This window comes from Heterodontus francisci, chromosome 25 (genome assembly GCF_036365525.1).
Source record: "Heterodontus francisci isolate sHetFra1 chromosome 25, sHetFra1.hap1, whole genome shotgun sequence".
Taxonomy (NCBI): Eukaryota; Metazoa; Chordata; class Chondrichthyes; order Heterodontiformes; family Heterodontidae; genus Heterodontus; species Heterodontus francisci.
This window is the reverse complement of record NC_090395.1, coordinates 42,875,009-42,892,805: the sequence shown is the minus strand read 5'-3', so window position 1 is coordinate 42,892,805 and position 17,797 is coordinate 42,875,009. Positions and strand designations below refer to the sequence as shown.

Below are 17,797 nucleotides of genomic sequence, written 5' to 3'. Positions count from 1 at the left end.
CCCGAGGCAGGAGGGCCATGTGTCATGGTCGGCCCCAACCCTGGCATTAAAGTCCCCCAACAGGAACAAATGTTCAGTATTGGTGATGCTACTAATGATATTATGGAGTTCCTCGTAGAACTGGTCTTAAACTTCAGGTGGGGAGCAGAGTGTTGGAGCATAGATGCTGAGTAGGTGTACTGGACCAGAGGCGGTGAGCAGTCGGATGGACAGTATGCGTTCTGAGCCATTTGAAGGTGGCTCTATCATGCTGAGCAAAGAGTTTCTGATGGCGAAGCCCACTCCATGCTGTCTTGGTTCTTCAGGATCCCTACCCTGCCAGTAGAAGGTGTAGTCTTGCTCTCTTAGAGATCCGCTTGCAGGGATGTGTGCCTCCTGAAGTGCTGCAATATCCACATTGAGTCTACTGAGCTCGTTGTTAATGTTGGCGGTCTTCCGAGAATCGTTGATTTGTGTAAAGTCTTCCGACATGCCAGGAACACATAGTTCTGACGTTCCAGCTTGCAAAACGGAGGGCTGGTACCTTTCCTTTTTTTATCGTGCTGTTTGGTGCAGTGTTGCAGTCCGCTTTTCCGGCAATGACCCTGAGTTCCAAGCACCCATTGAAGCAGGTGGAATGTGGCAGGACAGAACCTTATTGACCGGAAGATGCCCGGTTTGAGGCGGGCGGTAGCTGTCCAGTGAGGTGCGATGACCTCTCCCACCGACAAAGGCAACCCATGGCGCCCAGTCTCTGCACCAATTGAGCTGGACTTATAACCCGTAACTGCTGCCTTCCGTGTTGTTTCGGTCGCTGTGAGGCGACTATGGCGTGACCTCTCCATGGTGCATGCCTGGGCGAATGTATGGGGATTGTGAGTTGCCCAAGCGTCAAAAGCCCCCTCTCAGCCTTTCTGGTGGGGTCCAAAGGAGTGCAGAGCATGACTTTTGGCACCGATATGGCTGCAGGAACTGCCGTAAACATGCCAAAGGTGACACACAACTGCCTACGGGTTCCGCTCCAGATTTTCTGTTGGGGTTAACTCCCTTAGCCTTGGATTCTAGAGACGCCCACATGGCAGTGGGGTTGTTAGGGCCCCTGCTCAGGCATAGGTGGATGCCGGTGGGAGGAGGGATTGCGAGGGGGAGGGGTGGAGGGAAGGAGGTGCGAGGGGGAGCTGGGAAGGGGGCTGCAGGGGGGGTAGGGGGTGTGCGGGGGAAGGGGGTGCGGGGGGGAAGATGGTGCGAGGAGGAGCTGGGAAGGGGTTGCGAGGGGGGGAGGGGGGAGGGGGTGGGGGAAGAGGGTGCGGGGGGGTGAGCTGGGAGGGGAGAGCGGGGGTGGTGGGGGAAGGGGGTGCAGGTAATAAATCATTTCATCAGTTCCCACCATCCCAGAAGACCTCGCTGTGCTTGGTGTGCTGGTTGCTGCTGTGTTTAACAGGATTCCTCACAAGGATTACTAATGGAGACGACAAAGGGGTATGGTTCATAACCCAGCACAAAACCACTGCCGTACATCAATTGTCATCAGCCTGGGAGAATGTTACCAGTGGAGTCCCACAGGGGTCTGCTTTGCAACCTGTTTCATATCTTCATAAAAACCTTGCAGCTAGGAATCACAGCTCATCCGCGTCCTCCGGGAGGTGGGCAACAGCCTCGGGCGCCAGTATCAGCAGAAATTCGCCGACATTGCGCTGCAGATGCGCTACGAGCTGCACATCTCCCGCGGGCACTTTGAAGTTGTGGCCGAGGAGCCGTTCCGCGATGTAGTCAACTGGGGCCGGGTCGTGGCTTTTTACGTGTTCGGGGGCACCTTTTTCTCAATGCTTCCCCTCTGTACTAGGTCTTATTACCCTAGGGTTCCGCTGCTCCTTCCACTCTGCACTGGACTTACCGCACGCCGTGGCCGCGGATGCTCTGGACGATGAAGACAACAGGATAGAAGATCAGAGTTTCACCAGCTGTACTTTGCAATTTTGTCCGGTAGAGAAGTGTAGCCTAGGCGTCCAGAAAACTGGATGTCAATTTGAGCAAACTTCAGTGCTCAATGAAGAAAGCAAAGAGCAGGTATGGCTGGGAGAGGGCAGTGGGCCCTGGTAACATTAAACTAGCTGTTAACTTGTAGTTAGGGCTAAAATGTACTGATCAAAGAGCCTGGGGAATTTAAACAGTTTAAGAGGGTACATTGTATTTTGTTAAATGTTTCTTTAAATATTCTCAACTGTTCTTCAGTCATTTGACCCATTATCAAATTTTCCCAGTTTACCATGGACAGTCTCTGTCTCATCCCATTAAAGTCAGCTTTACCCAAGTCTAAAATTCTAGTAGCTGATTCATGCTTTTCACTTTCAAACGCTACCTTGAATTTGATCTTGTGATCACTATTTGATAAATGTTCACGCGCAGTTAGGCTACTAATTGAATTTGGCTCATTACTCATAACTAAATCTGATATTGCCTGTCCCCTCGTTACATCTAGGACATATTGCTGCAGGAAACTATCCCGGACACATTCCAGAAATTCACTACATTTCTGACAGGTGCTAGTCTGCCTCTCCCAATCTATGTGTAAGTTATAAATCCCCCATTAATATTACTCTGCCTTTGTTACACACTGGCCTAATTTGTGCATTTACACAATCTAACACCTCAGAACTGCTACCAGGAGGTCTATCCACAACACCTATTACAGTTTTAGATCCTTTTCTGTTCCGAAGTTCCACCCATAAGGTCTCCATTGGATGCTTTCCCCTCATTATATCCTCCCTCACCAATGAGGTGATATTATTTCTAATGAGTAAGGTTACTCCACCCCTCTGCCATTTTCCCTGGAGGGATATCAATATACCTCCTGTAAACTTTATAAGCAGGTATATTTAGTTCCCAGTTCCGACCATCCTGCAGCCACGTCTCCGCAATGGCCACCACATCATAATCTTCCATTTGAATTTGCGCCTGCAGCTCATCTAGTTTATTCCTTATACTCCATGCATTTGTATATAGAACTCTTATTTGGGCGATACCCCCTAACCTGTCCCTCAGCACTGATGCTTTATTCGCCTATTTATTATTTCTCTCTAATAATAAAAGCAAAATACTGCGGATGCGGGAAATCTGAAATATAAAACAAGAAATTCTGGAACCACTCAGCAGGTCTGGCAGCATCTGTGGAAAGAGAAGCAGAATTAATGTTTCGGGTCAGTGACCCTTCTTCGGAACTGGCAAATATTAAAAATGTCACCGGTTATAAGCAAGTGAGGTGGGGGTGGGGCAAGAGATAACAAAGGAGAAAGTGATGCCAGTGCCCCATGAAATGGAACCCCTCTTTCCCACACCACTCCTTTAGCCATGTGATTACTTCCCAAATTTTCTTATCCTTATGCCAATTTGCTCGTGGTTCGGGTAATAATCCAGAGATTATAACCCTTGAGGACCTGTTTTTTAATTTTTTCCTAGTTCCTGATAATCTTCAAACAGGTACTGTTGCCTTGTCTTGCCTATGTTGTTTGTCCCAGTGGACCACAACAAGTGGATCCTCCCCCTCCCTCTCAATATCCTTTCAAGCCAGTTAGAGATGTCCCTCACCCTGGCACCGGGTAGGCAACATACCATGCGGGACTCTTGGTCCTGCTTACAAAGGATGCTATCAGTATTCCTAATTATGGAATCCCCTACCACGACCACTTTTCTTTTTGCTCCCCCCACTTGAATGGCCTACCACAGTGCAGTAGTTAGTTTGCTCATCCTCCCTACAGTCCTTTTCCTCATCCACACAGAGCAAATATCTCGTACCTGTTCGACAAGGTCAAGAACTGAGGCTCCTCCATTGCTGAATTCAGGATCCTTCTACCTGCCTCACTTGCAGTCACACCCTCCTGTCCCTGACTACTGGCCGAATTTGAGATACTTAATCTATGGGGTGTGACTGCCTTAAGCACAGTATCCAGGAACCTCTCCCCCTCCCTGATGTGCTGCAGTGTCTGAAGCTCGGACTCCAGCCCGTCAACTGTAAGCCAAAGTTCTTCGAGCTGCAAGCACTTGCTGCAGATGTGGTCACTGTGGCTCGCAATGGGATCTACCAGCTCCCACATCATGCAGCCAAGACACATCGCCTGCCCTGCCATCTCTACTTTAGTTAATTAGTTTTTCAAATTTTTCAAGTTCGTTTTTCAAATTTAGTGCAGATTCCCTACCAGTTTTCCTGTGACGTCACTTTTTTCAGATTTTTCTCAGTTTCAGTTGGAACACTGAAGCAGTGAAAGCAGCTCCGCCCTTCCAGGTCCGCTCTACCTCCGCTCCCCAGTGACTAGGCCACGAAATCCCCGAGGTAAGTTATTTATGCTCACAGCTCCGATGCTCTGCCCCTCCGGGTCCACTCTTCCTCCGCTGACCATTGACTCGGCCGCAAAATCCCTGAGGTAAGTTATTTATACTCACAGCTGCGATGCTCTGCCCCTCCGGGTCCACTCTACCTCCGCTCCCCAGTGATTATCTTTTGGACAGATGTTAAACCAAAACCTCATCTGGCTCTCAGGTGGACTTAAAGATCCCATGGCACTGTTCTAAGAAGAGTAGGAAAAGTCTGATGTGATTCCCTACATTATAACTGTGGATACACTTCATTGGCTGTAAAGTGCTTTAGGATTTCCTGAGCCGAGTTAGTTGTTCTTCAAAATTTCGCTCCAGTATCATTCCTGATTTTGAACCACGATTGTACGTGATTTCCAAAAAATTCCAGATTTGCATTATTAGTCATTTTCTTAATAAAGCAACTTGCTTGCTCCCTCAGTGGGCTAGTTGCACTAAGGGGATCCAGTCAGGGCAGTAGTTGGGGCAATGAAAGAATCAATCAAAATTTTCACTCTTTGATCACTAATTAGTGATCCACCCTGAAAGTGCATGTATGGGAATGTTAGCTAAGGAGCTCCTTACGGTCAAATAGTGCAACAACACACTCATTTTCTAAACTAAGTAGTCAATATCCTCAGAAGTGAAACAAGGGGGCAAAATGTTTTCTTTTAAAAAGGTGGCAAAGTGGCAATTATCCATCTTTTGTTACTAAGTAGATAGTGGGTGACAAATTCTCTTTTTTCTACTCTGTTTCACCGAAGGCTGTGCTGTGCCACACCCTGCTCTGAAGTTCTGTATCTCTTGATCAAACTTTAGGCCAATTGCCAGAATGAAATAATTGAACATTAACCCTTTCTAGTCTCTGCAAGGCATGCACATATTTCTTTAAAGATAATGTTGCCCATAATTGAAATGTTCAGATGCACTTGAATCCAAACTTGACTATTAACCAGGCAACTATGAGTTTGAGTTCCAGGGCTACCATTACTCGTGTTAAACTTTGGATAAGTTCAATGTTTTCATTTGAATCAACAAATGGAATACTAATTTCACAAGTTGCAAATAATATAGTGAATACAACAACAACTTGCATTTGTATAGCTCCTTTAACATAATAGAATGTCACAAGGCACATCAGGAGCATTATAAAGCAACATTTGAGACTGAGCCACGTGTAATATTAGGGCATACGACCAAAAGCTTGGCCTAAGAGGTAATTTGTAAAGAGCATCTTAAAGGAGGAAAGAGAGATGGAGAGGTATTGTGAGGGAATTCCAGAGCTTAGGGTCCAGGCAGCTGAAAGTATGGTCATCAGTGTTCGAGCAATTAAAATCAGGGATGCTTGAGAGGTTAGAATTAGAGGTGCATATATATCTCGGAGGCTTGTAGGGTTGGAGGAGATGACAGAAATAGGGAGGAGCGAGGTCATGGAGGGAATTGAAAGCTAGGATGAGAATTTTAAAATTGAGGCATTGCATGACTGGGAGCCAACATAGGTCAGCAAGCACAGGGATGATGGGTGAATGGTAGAGGTGTGCAAAGGAAACCCGACCCAAGTCCGCATGCTGGACCAGAAGCCCAACCTGACCCAACCCGAAGCGACACATGCTATCAGATCTTGTCGGGGTCAGGTTGGGTAGCAGGCCTTTACCCATGTACTGATGTAAAGGCCTGCCACCTGACCCGACCCCAATTGGTCCCGACGGCATGTGTCGGGTTCGGGTCGAGTGGGGTCAGACTTCTGGGTCCAGAATTCAGGCTTGCGTCGGGGTTCCTTTGCACACCTCTAGTGAATGGGACTTGGTGCAAGTTAGGACACGGGCAGTAGAATTTTGGGTCATCTGAAGTTTGCGGAAGGGAGAATGCGGGAGGCTCACTAGGAGTGCATTAAAATGTTAAAGCTTCGAGGCAACAGGCATGGATGAAGGTTTCCACAGCAGATGGATTGAGGTGGGGTGAAGTCAGGTGTTGTCACAGATGTGGAAAAAGACAGTCTTCGTGATGGTGTGCCTGTGTTGTTGGAAGCTCATCCCAGGGTCAAATATAACACCAAGTTTGCAAACAATCTGGTTTTGCCTCAGACAGTTGTCAGGGAAAGAGATGGAGTTGGTAGTTAGGGAGCGGAGTTTGTAGTGGGGACCGACAACAATGACTTCAGATTTCCCAACATTTAATCGGAGGAAATTTCTGCTCATTCGGTAATGGATGTCAGACAGCCAATCTGATAATTTAGAGGTTGTGGAGGAGTTGAGAGAGATGGTGAAGTAAAGCAGGGTATCGTCAGCGTATATATGAAAGCTGGCACTGTTTTCAGATGATGTTGCCAAGGAGTTGTATGTAGATTGGAATTAGTAGGGGGCCAAGAATAGAAATAAGGAATACCAGAGGTAATGGTGCAGGAGCAGGAAGAGAAGACATTGCAGCTGATTCTCTGGCTATGATTAGATAGTTAAGTATGGAACCAGTTGAGTGCAGTTCCACCCAGCTGGACGACAGTGGAGACACGTCGGAGGAGATAATATTGTCAACCATATCGAAGGCTGCAGACAGGTCGAGAAGGATGAGGAAGGATAGTTTACCTTTGTCATGGTCACATTGAATGTCATTTGTGACTTTGATAAAAGCCGTTTTGGTACTGTGGTGGGGCAGAAACCTGATTGGAGGAATCTAATATGGAGTTATAGGAAGGGTTGGCAGGGGTTTGGGAGGCAACAAAACATTCAAGGCCTTTGGATAGGAAAGGGAGGTTGGAGATGGGACGGCAGTTTGCAATGATGATGGGATCAAGGACTTTTTTTGAGGACAATGGTGATGATGGCAGATTTGAAGGAGAGAGGGACATACCTGAAGAAAGAGCATCATTAACAATATCATTTAACATGGGAACCAGGAAGGGAAGTTGTAGGATCTGCAGTTTAGTGGGAATAGGGTCGAGGGAAATAGGACATGGTTCCCATCGACTAGATAAGTTCAGAGAGTGCCCAAGGGGATACTGGAGGGAAACTAAAGAATGATGAGTTCAGGGCTAGGATTGGGATTGGGGGAACTTGAGAGAAAGTTTGGTTTGGTGGACTAGGGAAGAGAGAGAAGGGTCAAGTGCAACTGATCAGATGGTCTCGAACTTGGAGGCAGGGAAGTCTATGAGCTCCTCCAACTTGCAGTGAACAGTTTTGGAAGTCCACAGCAGGACCTGATAGTGCTTTATGTGATCTGCTTCAGGGAGTGGAGATGAGGGCCATACTGGAGGTTGGCCAAGATGTGTGAGAGCCATGGTTTTAGTGGGAACTATGCAGTAAAGTTAGGGGTGAGGATGTGGTTGAGCAGATTGGCTACAGAAATGTTGTACTGAATGCCAGGCCAAAGGCTAAACAGTTGGGACATTGAAAGTGCAGTTGTGAGTGAGTTGAGGGAAGCAAGAAGGATTAAGACAAGGAAGGACGATGTGGCTGAAGAGTGATACAAGGAAGCGATCAGAGACTGCCTTATCTGTGATTGATACGAAGGGAGTAGTGAAACTGCATGAGATGGCAAGTCAAGTTGGTGGTTGTGAATATGGCTTTGGTATTTAAATGGAGAGAGAGATTAAGGGAGGAAAGGACGGCAGTGAACTGAGGAAAGACAGCATGATAAATTGAGACAGAGGTTGAAATCATCAAGGATGAGAAGTCGCTCAGTGAAAAGGCTGAGGGAGGAAAGGAGTGAAGATAGCTTGTATAGAAAATTTTTATGGTACTTTTAGGTGGGCAGTAGAGAAACAAGGATCTTAAATGGGAGATAAGAAGGGTGGAACAATGTGAGATGCTCAGAGGAGTGAGGGGATAAGCCAAGGTGTGATGGGGAAAGTCTTCCTTTTAAGCATCTGAGCTGAAGGGATCACCTGAATAATGCACATTAAAAAAAACGTCAGGCAGAAACAGTCACTCAAAACAGAGTCTGCCACATCTTTCACCCATTAATTTTACTTTAATTACCATTTGGAAGGCTCTGTTATGGGTGTATCATTATCAGAGAGAGATATTCCTTTTTTTTTCTGCCCTGGGTGATCTCTAACACTCATGTGCTGTAAGAGTAAAATCAGCCTTGATATTTTCACATTGAATTTTTCCCGTTTCTAATTTAATTTCCAATTGACAAACAAAGAAACTTAGACACATACATTTTTTGAGTTGAACTTGAAGCTGCGTTCCATTAATGATTTCTCTTTAAGTTTGAAATGCCATTACTGAAGTAACTCTACAACAAATAGCTTTTTAAAAACTGAGCATTGAACTTTTCAGAGAGCTAAAAATTGCTGTTGCTGTTAATAGAGCATGCAAGTATAAATGTTTCTTTGCCATACCTGAAACAGAAAAAGAATCTTATGAGAAACATCAGGTGTATAATTCTACAGAGAGTTAAGCTGAATACAAAATTACAGGGGAGAGCTGAAAAATGAACTAAGGGGGCAGAGAGAGTATATGGGAATAGATTAACGGGTAACATGAAAGAGAAGGTAAAAGTTTCTTATAAACATAAATAGTAAACAGGTAGTCAAGGGAGGGTGCCGTCAATTAGGGACTGAAAAGGAGATTGTCTTGTGGTTGTAGAGGATATGGCTGAGGTTCCAAATGAGTACTTTACACCTGTCATCAATGAAGAAGAGGATGCTGCCAATATAGCAGTAAAAGATGAGGTAGTGGAGAAATGGATAGGGTAAAAATAAATGATTTTGATTTAGAGATACAGCACTGAAACAGGCCATTCAGCCCACCGAGTCTGTGCCGACCATTAACCACCCATTTATACTAATCCTACACTAATTCCATATTCCTACCACATCCGCACCTGTCCCTATATTCCCCTACCACCTACCTATACTAGGGGCAATTTATAATTGCCAATTGACCTATCAACCTGCAAGTCTTTTGGCTGTGGGAGGAAACCGGAGCACCCGGAGGAAACCCACACAGACACAGGGAGAACTTGCAAACTGCACACAGGCAGTACCCAGAATTGAACCCGGGTCGCTGGAGCTGTGAGGCTGCGGTGCTAACCACTGCGCCACTGTGCCGCCCCTAAGAGGGGGTACTTAACAGGTTGGTGGAGTACAAATGTAGAAAAGTCACCCAATCCAGATGGGATGCATCCTATGCTGCTGAGGGAAGTAAGGGTGGTAATTGTGGAGGCTTTGACCACAATCTTCCACTTCTCCTTGGAAATGTGATTGGTGCCAGAGGACTGGAGGATTGCAAGTGTTACACCCCTTCAACACGGAAGAGAAGGATATACAGCAAATACAGGTCATTCAGTCTAATGTTGCTGATGGGGAATTTTTTTTTCGAGTCATAATCTGGGACAAAATTATATGGCACTTGGAATAATATGGGTTAGTAAATGAAAGTCAACATGGATTTGTTAGTGGCAAATCCTGTTTGACTGCTTGATTGATTTTCTTTGAAGTGATGGAAAGGATTGATGAGGATTGTGTAATTGATGTATATATGGACTTCCAAAAGGCATTTGATAAAGTATCACATAACAGAATTGTAGCAAAATTGAAGCCCATGGGATTAAAGGGGCAGTGGCTGCATGGATATGATGTTGGCTAAGGGAGAGAAAGCAGAGAGTAATGATGTACAATTGTTTTTCAGACTGGCGGGAAGTGTGCTGTGGGTCAGTGTTAGGATCACTGCTGTTTTTGACATATTTAATGACCTGAACTTGGACATGTAGCATAATTTCAAAGTTTGTATAGGACACAAAACTACGAAATGTGAACAGTTAGGAAGATAGTAACAGACTTCAGAAGGACATAGACTGGTTAAATGGTCAGACGGGTGGCAGAGTAAATTTGATGCAGAGAAGTGTGAAGTTATTCACTTTTGGTAGGAAGAATGAGAAGAAGCAATATAAGCTAAATGGTACAATTTTAAAGGGGTTGCAGGAAAAGAAGCTTGGCAGTATATGTACATAATTCTTTGAAGGCAGTAGGACAAATTGAGAAGACTGTTTAAAAAGTATACGGCTTCCCTGGCTCAATAAATAAATAGAGGTATAGAGTACAAAGCAAGGAGGCTATGCTAAATTTTTATAAAACACTGGTTAAATCCCAGCTGCAATATTTTGGCCAATTCTGGGCACAACACTTTAAAAAGAATGTCAAGGTGCAGGAGATATATCCTAGAATGGCTCTGGGAATGCAATACTTCAGTTATGTAGAGAGACTGGTTTTGTTCTCCTCCTTCGAGCAGAGAAGTTAAGGAGAGATCTGATGGAGGTGTTCAAAATCGTGAAAGATTTTGATCGTGAAAATATGGAGAAACTGTTTCCAGTGGCAGATGATTCAGTAACCAGAGGACTTTGATTTAAGGTAATTGTCAAAAGAACATTTTATAAATGGTAATGATCTGGTATACACTGCCTAAAAGGGTGTTGGAAGCAGATTCAATAATATTTTCAAAAGGGAATTAGGATAAATACTCGAAGAGGAAACGATTACAGAGCTATGGGGAAAGAGCTGGAGAGTGGGACTAATTTCATAGAGACTGCACAAGCATGATAAGCCATATGATTTCCTTCTGTACTGTAAGATTCAATGATTTTAAGGCAAACAAAAGATGAGTCAAAGTCTGAAATGAGCAGAGGAGCTTCATTTTAATATTGAAATGACCCCTGTGCTCATTTCTGGATCTCCTAAAATAAAGGCCCGATCAATTTCGCAGTGGCCTGAGCTCCCAAAGAGATCAAGCGTGGCTGCTTTGGTTGTCATTGCCCACATTTTAGGCCTACAAAATGGGTGCAACAAGGTTAAATTTAGACTTGTAGGATCTTAACTATATTTGGTACCGAGAATACATATATTTACCGTGCAGTTCTAGGTTTTAGTTTTTACTCTGCAGTAAATATATTTACATGGATCTTTTTTTCAACACTTTTTAATAAAAAGACTGAAAATGTTCAATTCTATACTTACACATTTTCTGTTTTTCCAGGGTTCACAGTACAATGGTACCATGAATGGAATTTCTAGCATGGAAAATAGTGGGACTTATGGAGCAGGAATCACGAGAGAATACCGGCAAAGGGGCCAGTTCAGCTCTTATAGCATGAAGGGAAACAGATCTATCAGCATGCCATCACATTATCGAAAAAGTTCTGGTCCACAAAGTCCACAAAGTCCACAAAGTCCACAGGGTGACAATGAAGTCTTCTCCCAAGGCATTTCAACCAGTCGAAGTGAACCAGATCTCCTCAATCTACAAAATGCGCAGACGTTAAGAACACTGAGAAGGAAGTACCAATCTCAAGACCGAACCAGAAGTCTTTTTATAGGCGGGATCAAGTCCCAACCTTCTTCAATGCTTCCAGATACTATAAGTAAGGAAAGTGTTCAGTTAGCATCATTGACCCCAAAATTTCACACGGCAACAAGAGGAAGCAGTATTTTGAGAACAGACGGATTTCGGTAAGTTTGATCTTGATTTAATTAATTATTTTGATTATAATTTTCCTCTTTGGCAACAATACTGTCAGAAGTGTCAGTGGGATAAGATTTCTATCCACCTGTCGAACTTGAACCTGGCCCCAGCAGATTTCCCCTTGGTCAGCTTAATTAGAATAGTTTTGGCAGGCTTCCAGTGGTAGTCATGCCTGCACTGGGGAACAAGCCATGGCGAGATGTGGATTTTTCTGACAACTGCAGGACTTCCCTGCCTACAGTACTAAAGGGGCCTGCCTGCTCCCCTTCATAAAAGATAATGCTGGGTCTTTCCTGAACAGTCAGATTTTTCCAGAGTTTAAGAGTATCAGTTGCCCAGTGATCAGTTGTTACGGGAGGAGTTGTTGGTGGGGGGGGGTTAAATTTTAAAACCTATTCCAAAAGGCTTAGCAAGCTGGACGCTACTAATATGCTTGTATTCCTTGTGTGCAGCATTGCTTTGGTAGCAATGATGGGAAATTCACACATGCCATCTCAAATTATTTTATAGTGCATTTCTTTCAGTCATACAACTGAGAAAAGATTACTGCTCATGGTCCTGGGTGTTAAAGGTCCCATTGTTCCTAGTCACATACAAAGAAAGCAATAAAGATGGAAGAAATAGCAGAGCTTTCTCAGAACCATAAATCTAGATTGTTTTTGCTAAATCTTTCTATCGACTGCCTCCCAGATTCGATTATTTTTGCTATGAATCCAAAATAGCATTAGCCTTTTTAGGGATTTGCTTGTTTCTGTCCCACCATAGGAGTCACACACAGAGATCTTGCTAATGGTGAGATTTGACACCTGAGTGTGACATTAAAGCTACTTACTAGTAGACAAAGTTCAGCGTGAGTCAAAATGCAGCATATGCATTTTGTACAACATAATTACTGTGGCATCTAGTGTGTAGGTCATATCTGTGCATCTAACACTTTCCTATTTTAGTGAATGCCCTGCAAAATCAGAGTTGTTGTCCACTAGGAGGATAGCAACACCAGGGGCTTGAAATGATATGATACATTGCAATGTTGCACTGTTAGAACTATGGTGGCGTGCAACTTCTACCTTTCTTCAGGTAGCAGTGCTGATCCTGCTGTAACTTTCAAGGTCAGTAAATTTTTGTTAAAATATTGCCTGAACTGTTTCCAGTATACTTGGGGGGGGCGGGGGGAAGGTGGAAGTAGCACAGGTGGGAGCTGGGCTTCAAATGGGCTATTGAAGAGAGTGAAGATGGAAAGTATCTTGAAGGGACCTTGGAGGGAAGGAGTTGGGGGATTCGGGGGATGTAGGTGCAAGAGATGGCGGGGGGAGTACACTGAGGTGCAGCTAGAAAATACCTGGAAGATATACAGAGAGTTAGTGTAGCAGCAGAATATAAAGCTTGGGCAATGAGGTAGACAGCCAGGTCAAGGTAACCAGCAAAATCTTTAGAGAGCCAGACCTGCAGCCCTTGTAATTAATATATAGAGCAGATGGGACAGGCTGTTTGTTTGGGGTCAGGTGCTGTGTCCTGTCAAGAATGTGGTACACACTTTGTGGAGGGAGGTGGCTGTGGCAGTGAGTGCCACTGCCTTGAACCTGAGGACTCAGTGCTAGTAATTTAACAACCTGATGGAAAGCAGCTTCTGCAAGATGCAGGATACCATCTCTCAGGGTCTGAAGGATCTAATCGATACCATGAGGTCTGACCTCCCACTGATCATTGAGCACTCAAATCTAAAACACTGTATAAGTGCCATGGCTAGAATTCACCTTCATTATGCCATCCTCTCATGATTTCTTTTTATTAGTCAGCTCCTCAGTTTCTTCCTCACGTAAACAATGAGATGCAGGGCTTGGTTACCATGTACCTGTTGTTGATGTGGCCTGTTGAAAATAGGCCTCAGAAGCCAAGAGGCAAAAGACCTTTGGACTCCAGAAGCTCATGGTACCACAGCACAGCCAAGCCCGACTAGCATCCCTAGTCTTCGTGTACCACCTCAGAGCAGCACTGAGATAGATTTAACACAGAGAGAGACCTGGGTAAATATACAAGGAATGAGAAGTACTATAAATATAGATGTGCACAGTTGAACTACCTTGTGATGTGAAGTTTTCTGAAGATAGTATGTTCTTTGATTTTTTTTTTCTGTGTGTTTAAGAGGATATTTGAACGTCAGCTTGTAATGGACACTGAGCTCCTTTACTTATGGAACTGTTGCCTCTTTAATCAGACCTCATCTGAGTGATCTTGAAGTTAGCAGTATGGTGTATAGACTGTTGAGGAAGGGTGCTCCTATTTGGTCTTTTTTGGGTGTAGCCTTATTCTGCATGTCTCTTTCATTTCTTCTCCTTCCACCATAAAGACAAATATGCAGATACCCACTGTGAACCCCAGGGTAAAGGTTCATGACAGAATGGTAGCAAGAAAGGATTTTGCACCTGAAACTATTGAAAGGCAGCTTTCAGAGCTCTTTCTTAGTTCACAACTGATTTTTCTAATTGCTTCAGTCAAAGCTGATGTCCCAGACAAAGTTTGTAGACATTCAAAGCCTGTGAACTCAGCCACTTGGTGATTTGACAAGTCATGGGGGTAACGTCGTTTTTTTTTTCTACAGGCTTAACTTAAATCCTCTGCAATTCTGGTATAAATGGCAACATTTCTGGGAGACAGCTTTGGCCCTCGTAATCCTGTCATTTATATACATCCATGCACCATTTGGGGTTTGCAGGGGTGGGGGAGGTGTGGGAGAGAGTCTCTTCTGCAAGAAGCCAATTCAGCTGTTTACTAGAAGGGATATGACTGGTGTATTTGACTTAGCCCCAAATTCTGGCTTGCTTTTTGCCCAAATGATGCCACTTTTGCACCAGGCAAAAAATTAGTATTTCGCGCCCTTGGTTTTCACACTATATGTGAGAGTTAGCTCGATTTATTGTCAGTCTTTTGACACTAGACAGTATAACCTTGTTACTCTGGTTATCTCTGAGGTTCAGTTTCTGATTCAGAATGGTGTCAAGTTAAACTTTTTGATGGGCATTTCCTGGATCTTAAGTCTCATTTTAGTTACCTACTGTTCCTAACATTGTCTGTATTTGCACTGATGAAGGGAGAAACTTTACAACCTATGCTTGTCAACACTGGAATAAAACCTGTTCTCAATGTAGTAGATAAATATATGGCAGGACTTTGGAGCCTCCCAGGAACAGTAAGGACCTGAGAATTGAATATTGTGTGTCAGTAGATTCCGGTCATAAATTCTTCCAGATTATCTGGATCACATCAGTTTTCAGTCTTTTTTTTCAACTGTTAAATGAATTCTGCTCAGAAAATCTTGGGAGATTAACTGCAGATACCTAGTGAAAGAATGATCAGAACAGCCAATGTGATCATCTTTATGATGCAAATGGGAGCATTGATCTCGTTATGGCACAGTTCCCATTGATAAAACCACTTACTTTTGATTCCGTCAAAATCCACTAGCTATTTCCATTTCTATTATAGTCAGCTACAGAGTTGTCACTTTGAGCATGATAAGTGTACCACCCTGTCAGGAATTTCAGGCAGAAACAGGTGTTCGCTAAGTATTTCATATTATTCATTTATATTTTATAATTTATATCTTGCATACTTAATCTCCTGTCTTTGCTGCTGAAGAGAAGGTTAGGAGCTTGTATGTAGCAGCACATGGCGTTGAGCTTGGATCTTGGGATGCGACGAAAGCAGTCGTTCAAGGAACGTTGAATATCTTGGAGATTGGAAAGGTCATCGACCTGAATTGTGAACTATGTTTTTCTTTCCACAGATGCTGCTGAACCTGCCGAGCATTTCCAGCATTTTCTGTTTTTATTTCAGACTTCCATCATCTGCAGTATTTTGCTTTTGCGTGTCTAACTGGTGTTGGATTACAGATTGCACTCCTCAGCAATAGCAGAGCAAATAGAATCTTGTTAAATTTCAAAGTACAAAGTAGCTGGCAAATATCTTTCATCTCCTCTGAAGTATGACTCCCACTGCCTATTCTTACAATTGTGCTTAATCATTTATTTTTTATCAGCTTTATGACTACACCTACCTATAAGAGCATTTTAAAATATCCACAGTCATTCTTTCTGCAAAAGAATAGCTGAATATGAAAATGAATCATTTTAACGTTAAATCTATTTCATTGATATTTCAGTTCTTTATTCTGAACATCATGAGTATTGTAGATGGAGGGGATAAACCGTTCAATACATCGAGTGGGCATATCATGTTGGCACCAATGTCCTTGCTATAAGTGGTGGGGACTGTACTGTAGTGGTACAAAATATAGCCTGGAGTAGCAAAGAGGGACAAAATGCAAAAAAAAAGTATCAACTACTGTTTACTATTAGCTTTCTTTGATTTAAGTTTATTTTTACATTTATTTTGTTTATTCTGCTGTATTAATAGGATCTGCAACTACATATTGCAATGCTAACTATCATACAATTAGCTGCAGTTAGGCAATTGCTTATGTGGTGGTGGCTGGATGTATTGGTGTTTTGTAAACACTTCATAAATACTATATGGTTGGATCCCACATTGATATTATCCAAATATATTACTCAATAGTAAATAAAAACATGCATTATTCATCCAGATAAGATGGGGAGCTGCATACTTCAATGTTTTCTTATGTTAATCTTTCCAGAGAACTTGATTCAGGCATGAACCTACAAAAAGCAGTGCAGCTTTTATCCAGTCATGATCCCAGAGTTCTGGCATATGCTTCTTCCTACATCCAGCATGAGTGCTTTAAGGAGGACAGTGCTAAAGCAGCGGTAAAGTAAAACATTAAAAATATCCCTTGAAACAGAAAACTTTGAACAAAATAGAAAGGCAGAAAAATAAAGGTTGGCCACCCACTGTGGTGTTTTTGTCCCACAAGGTTGATAATTTTAATAAGTAAATTCTGTACATTATTGTAGATTTGTAACACTGATCTCTTTTTAAAATGTGTATCTAATTTCAGTAGTCATTTGAGGGATACGTTTGTAATCCAGACAATTCTAGAGTATCCTAGTTCATAGTGCATATATACTTGGTTCAGACATGACAGGAAAGTTTGATTGTTTGCAAAGTACTGTAATATATATATTTTTTAAATTGGCCAGTAAGGAGGTGGGGGGGTGGGGGGGGGGGGGGGGGGTGGAGTGGGAGGGGAGCAGTGGGGAGGCGCGGTGTTTCCTGTCAGTGTAATTCCTGATTGTGCGCTGTGGGAAATAGTGTAATGCATAATTTCTCTAGTCCATTGCAGTTTACAGAATCTTCTCACCACAGAATCTTCCTGCAGGACTTGGAGAGAACTTGAACTCATATAACTTCTTTTTATGATCCCAAGATGTCCCAAAGTGCATGACAGCCAAATTACAGCACATAAGCAAACCATTCCGCCCAACAGATCCATGCTGTTGTTTATGCTCCACACAAGCCACTTCCTACCCCTCTTTATTTAACCCTATGAATTAATTGTTGTTGAAGTCTAATCATTATTGTAATGAGGAAAACATGGCAGCCTAATGGTGCACAGCAAGGCCCAACAAACAGCAATGAGACATATGACCAGATAATCTTTTCTAGTGCTGTTGGCTAAGGCAGCTATGTTGGCCAGGACATCTGAAGAACTCCCCTGCTTTTCTTTCAATATTACTGTAGAATCTCACATCTCCAGCAGAGAGGGCAGACAGGATTTGTTTGAGGTCTCTTCCAAATGAGAAGGACGTGCACCTCTGATAGTGTAGCACTCCCTCATTACTGCACATAAATGTCAGCCTAGATTATGTGTTCAGGTCTCTGGTGTGGAGCTTGAATCCACATAAATTGAATCCATTAATTGGCCACTTAATTGTCCTCGCCCTTCCCTGGCCTGGATTAAATTGGAAGGCGACGGGCACTCCATTCCCACCCCCCACCCGCAACTTTCCATGCAATTTTATGGCCCTCTCCCTCCACCTCCGTTCCCGTCCCAAGGAGGCCCATAAAATTCAGCCCAATGTTGCAGGTCAATG

The 17,797-nt window shown here is 43.5% G+C and overlaps 1 protein-coding gene across 1 annotated transcript in view; it reads left to right on the top strand.

The window, feature by feature from the left end:
• LOC137383848 (plakophilin-1-like) overlaps positions 1-17,797 on the top strand; it is a 67,704-nt gene that overhangs the window by 15,405 nt on the left and 34,502 nt on the right. Inside the window, exons 3-4 of the mRNA XM_068057152.1 lie at positions 11,301-11,773; positions 16,441-16,570. Of these exons, the coding sequence (XP_067913253.1) occupies positions 11,301-11,773; positions 16,441-16,570 (603 nt within the window). The remainder of the gene's footprint in view (positions 1-11,300; positions 11,774-16,440; positions 16,571-17,797) is intronic.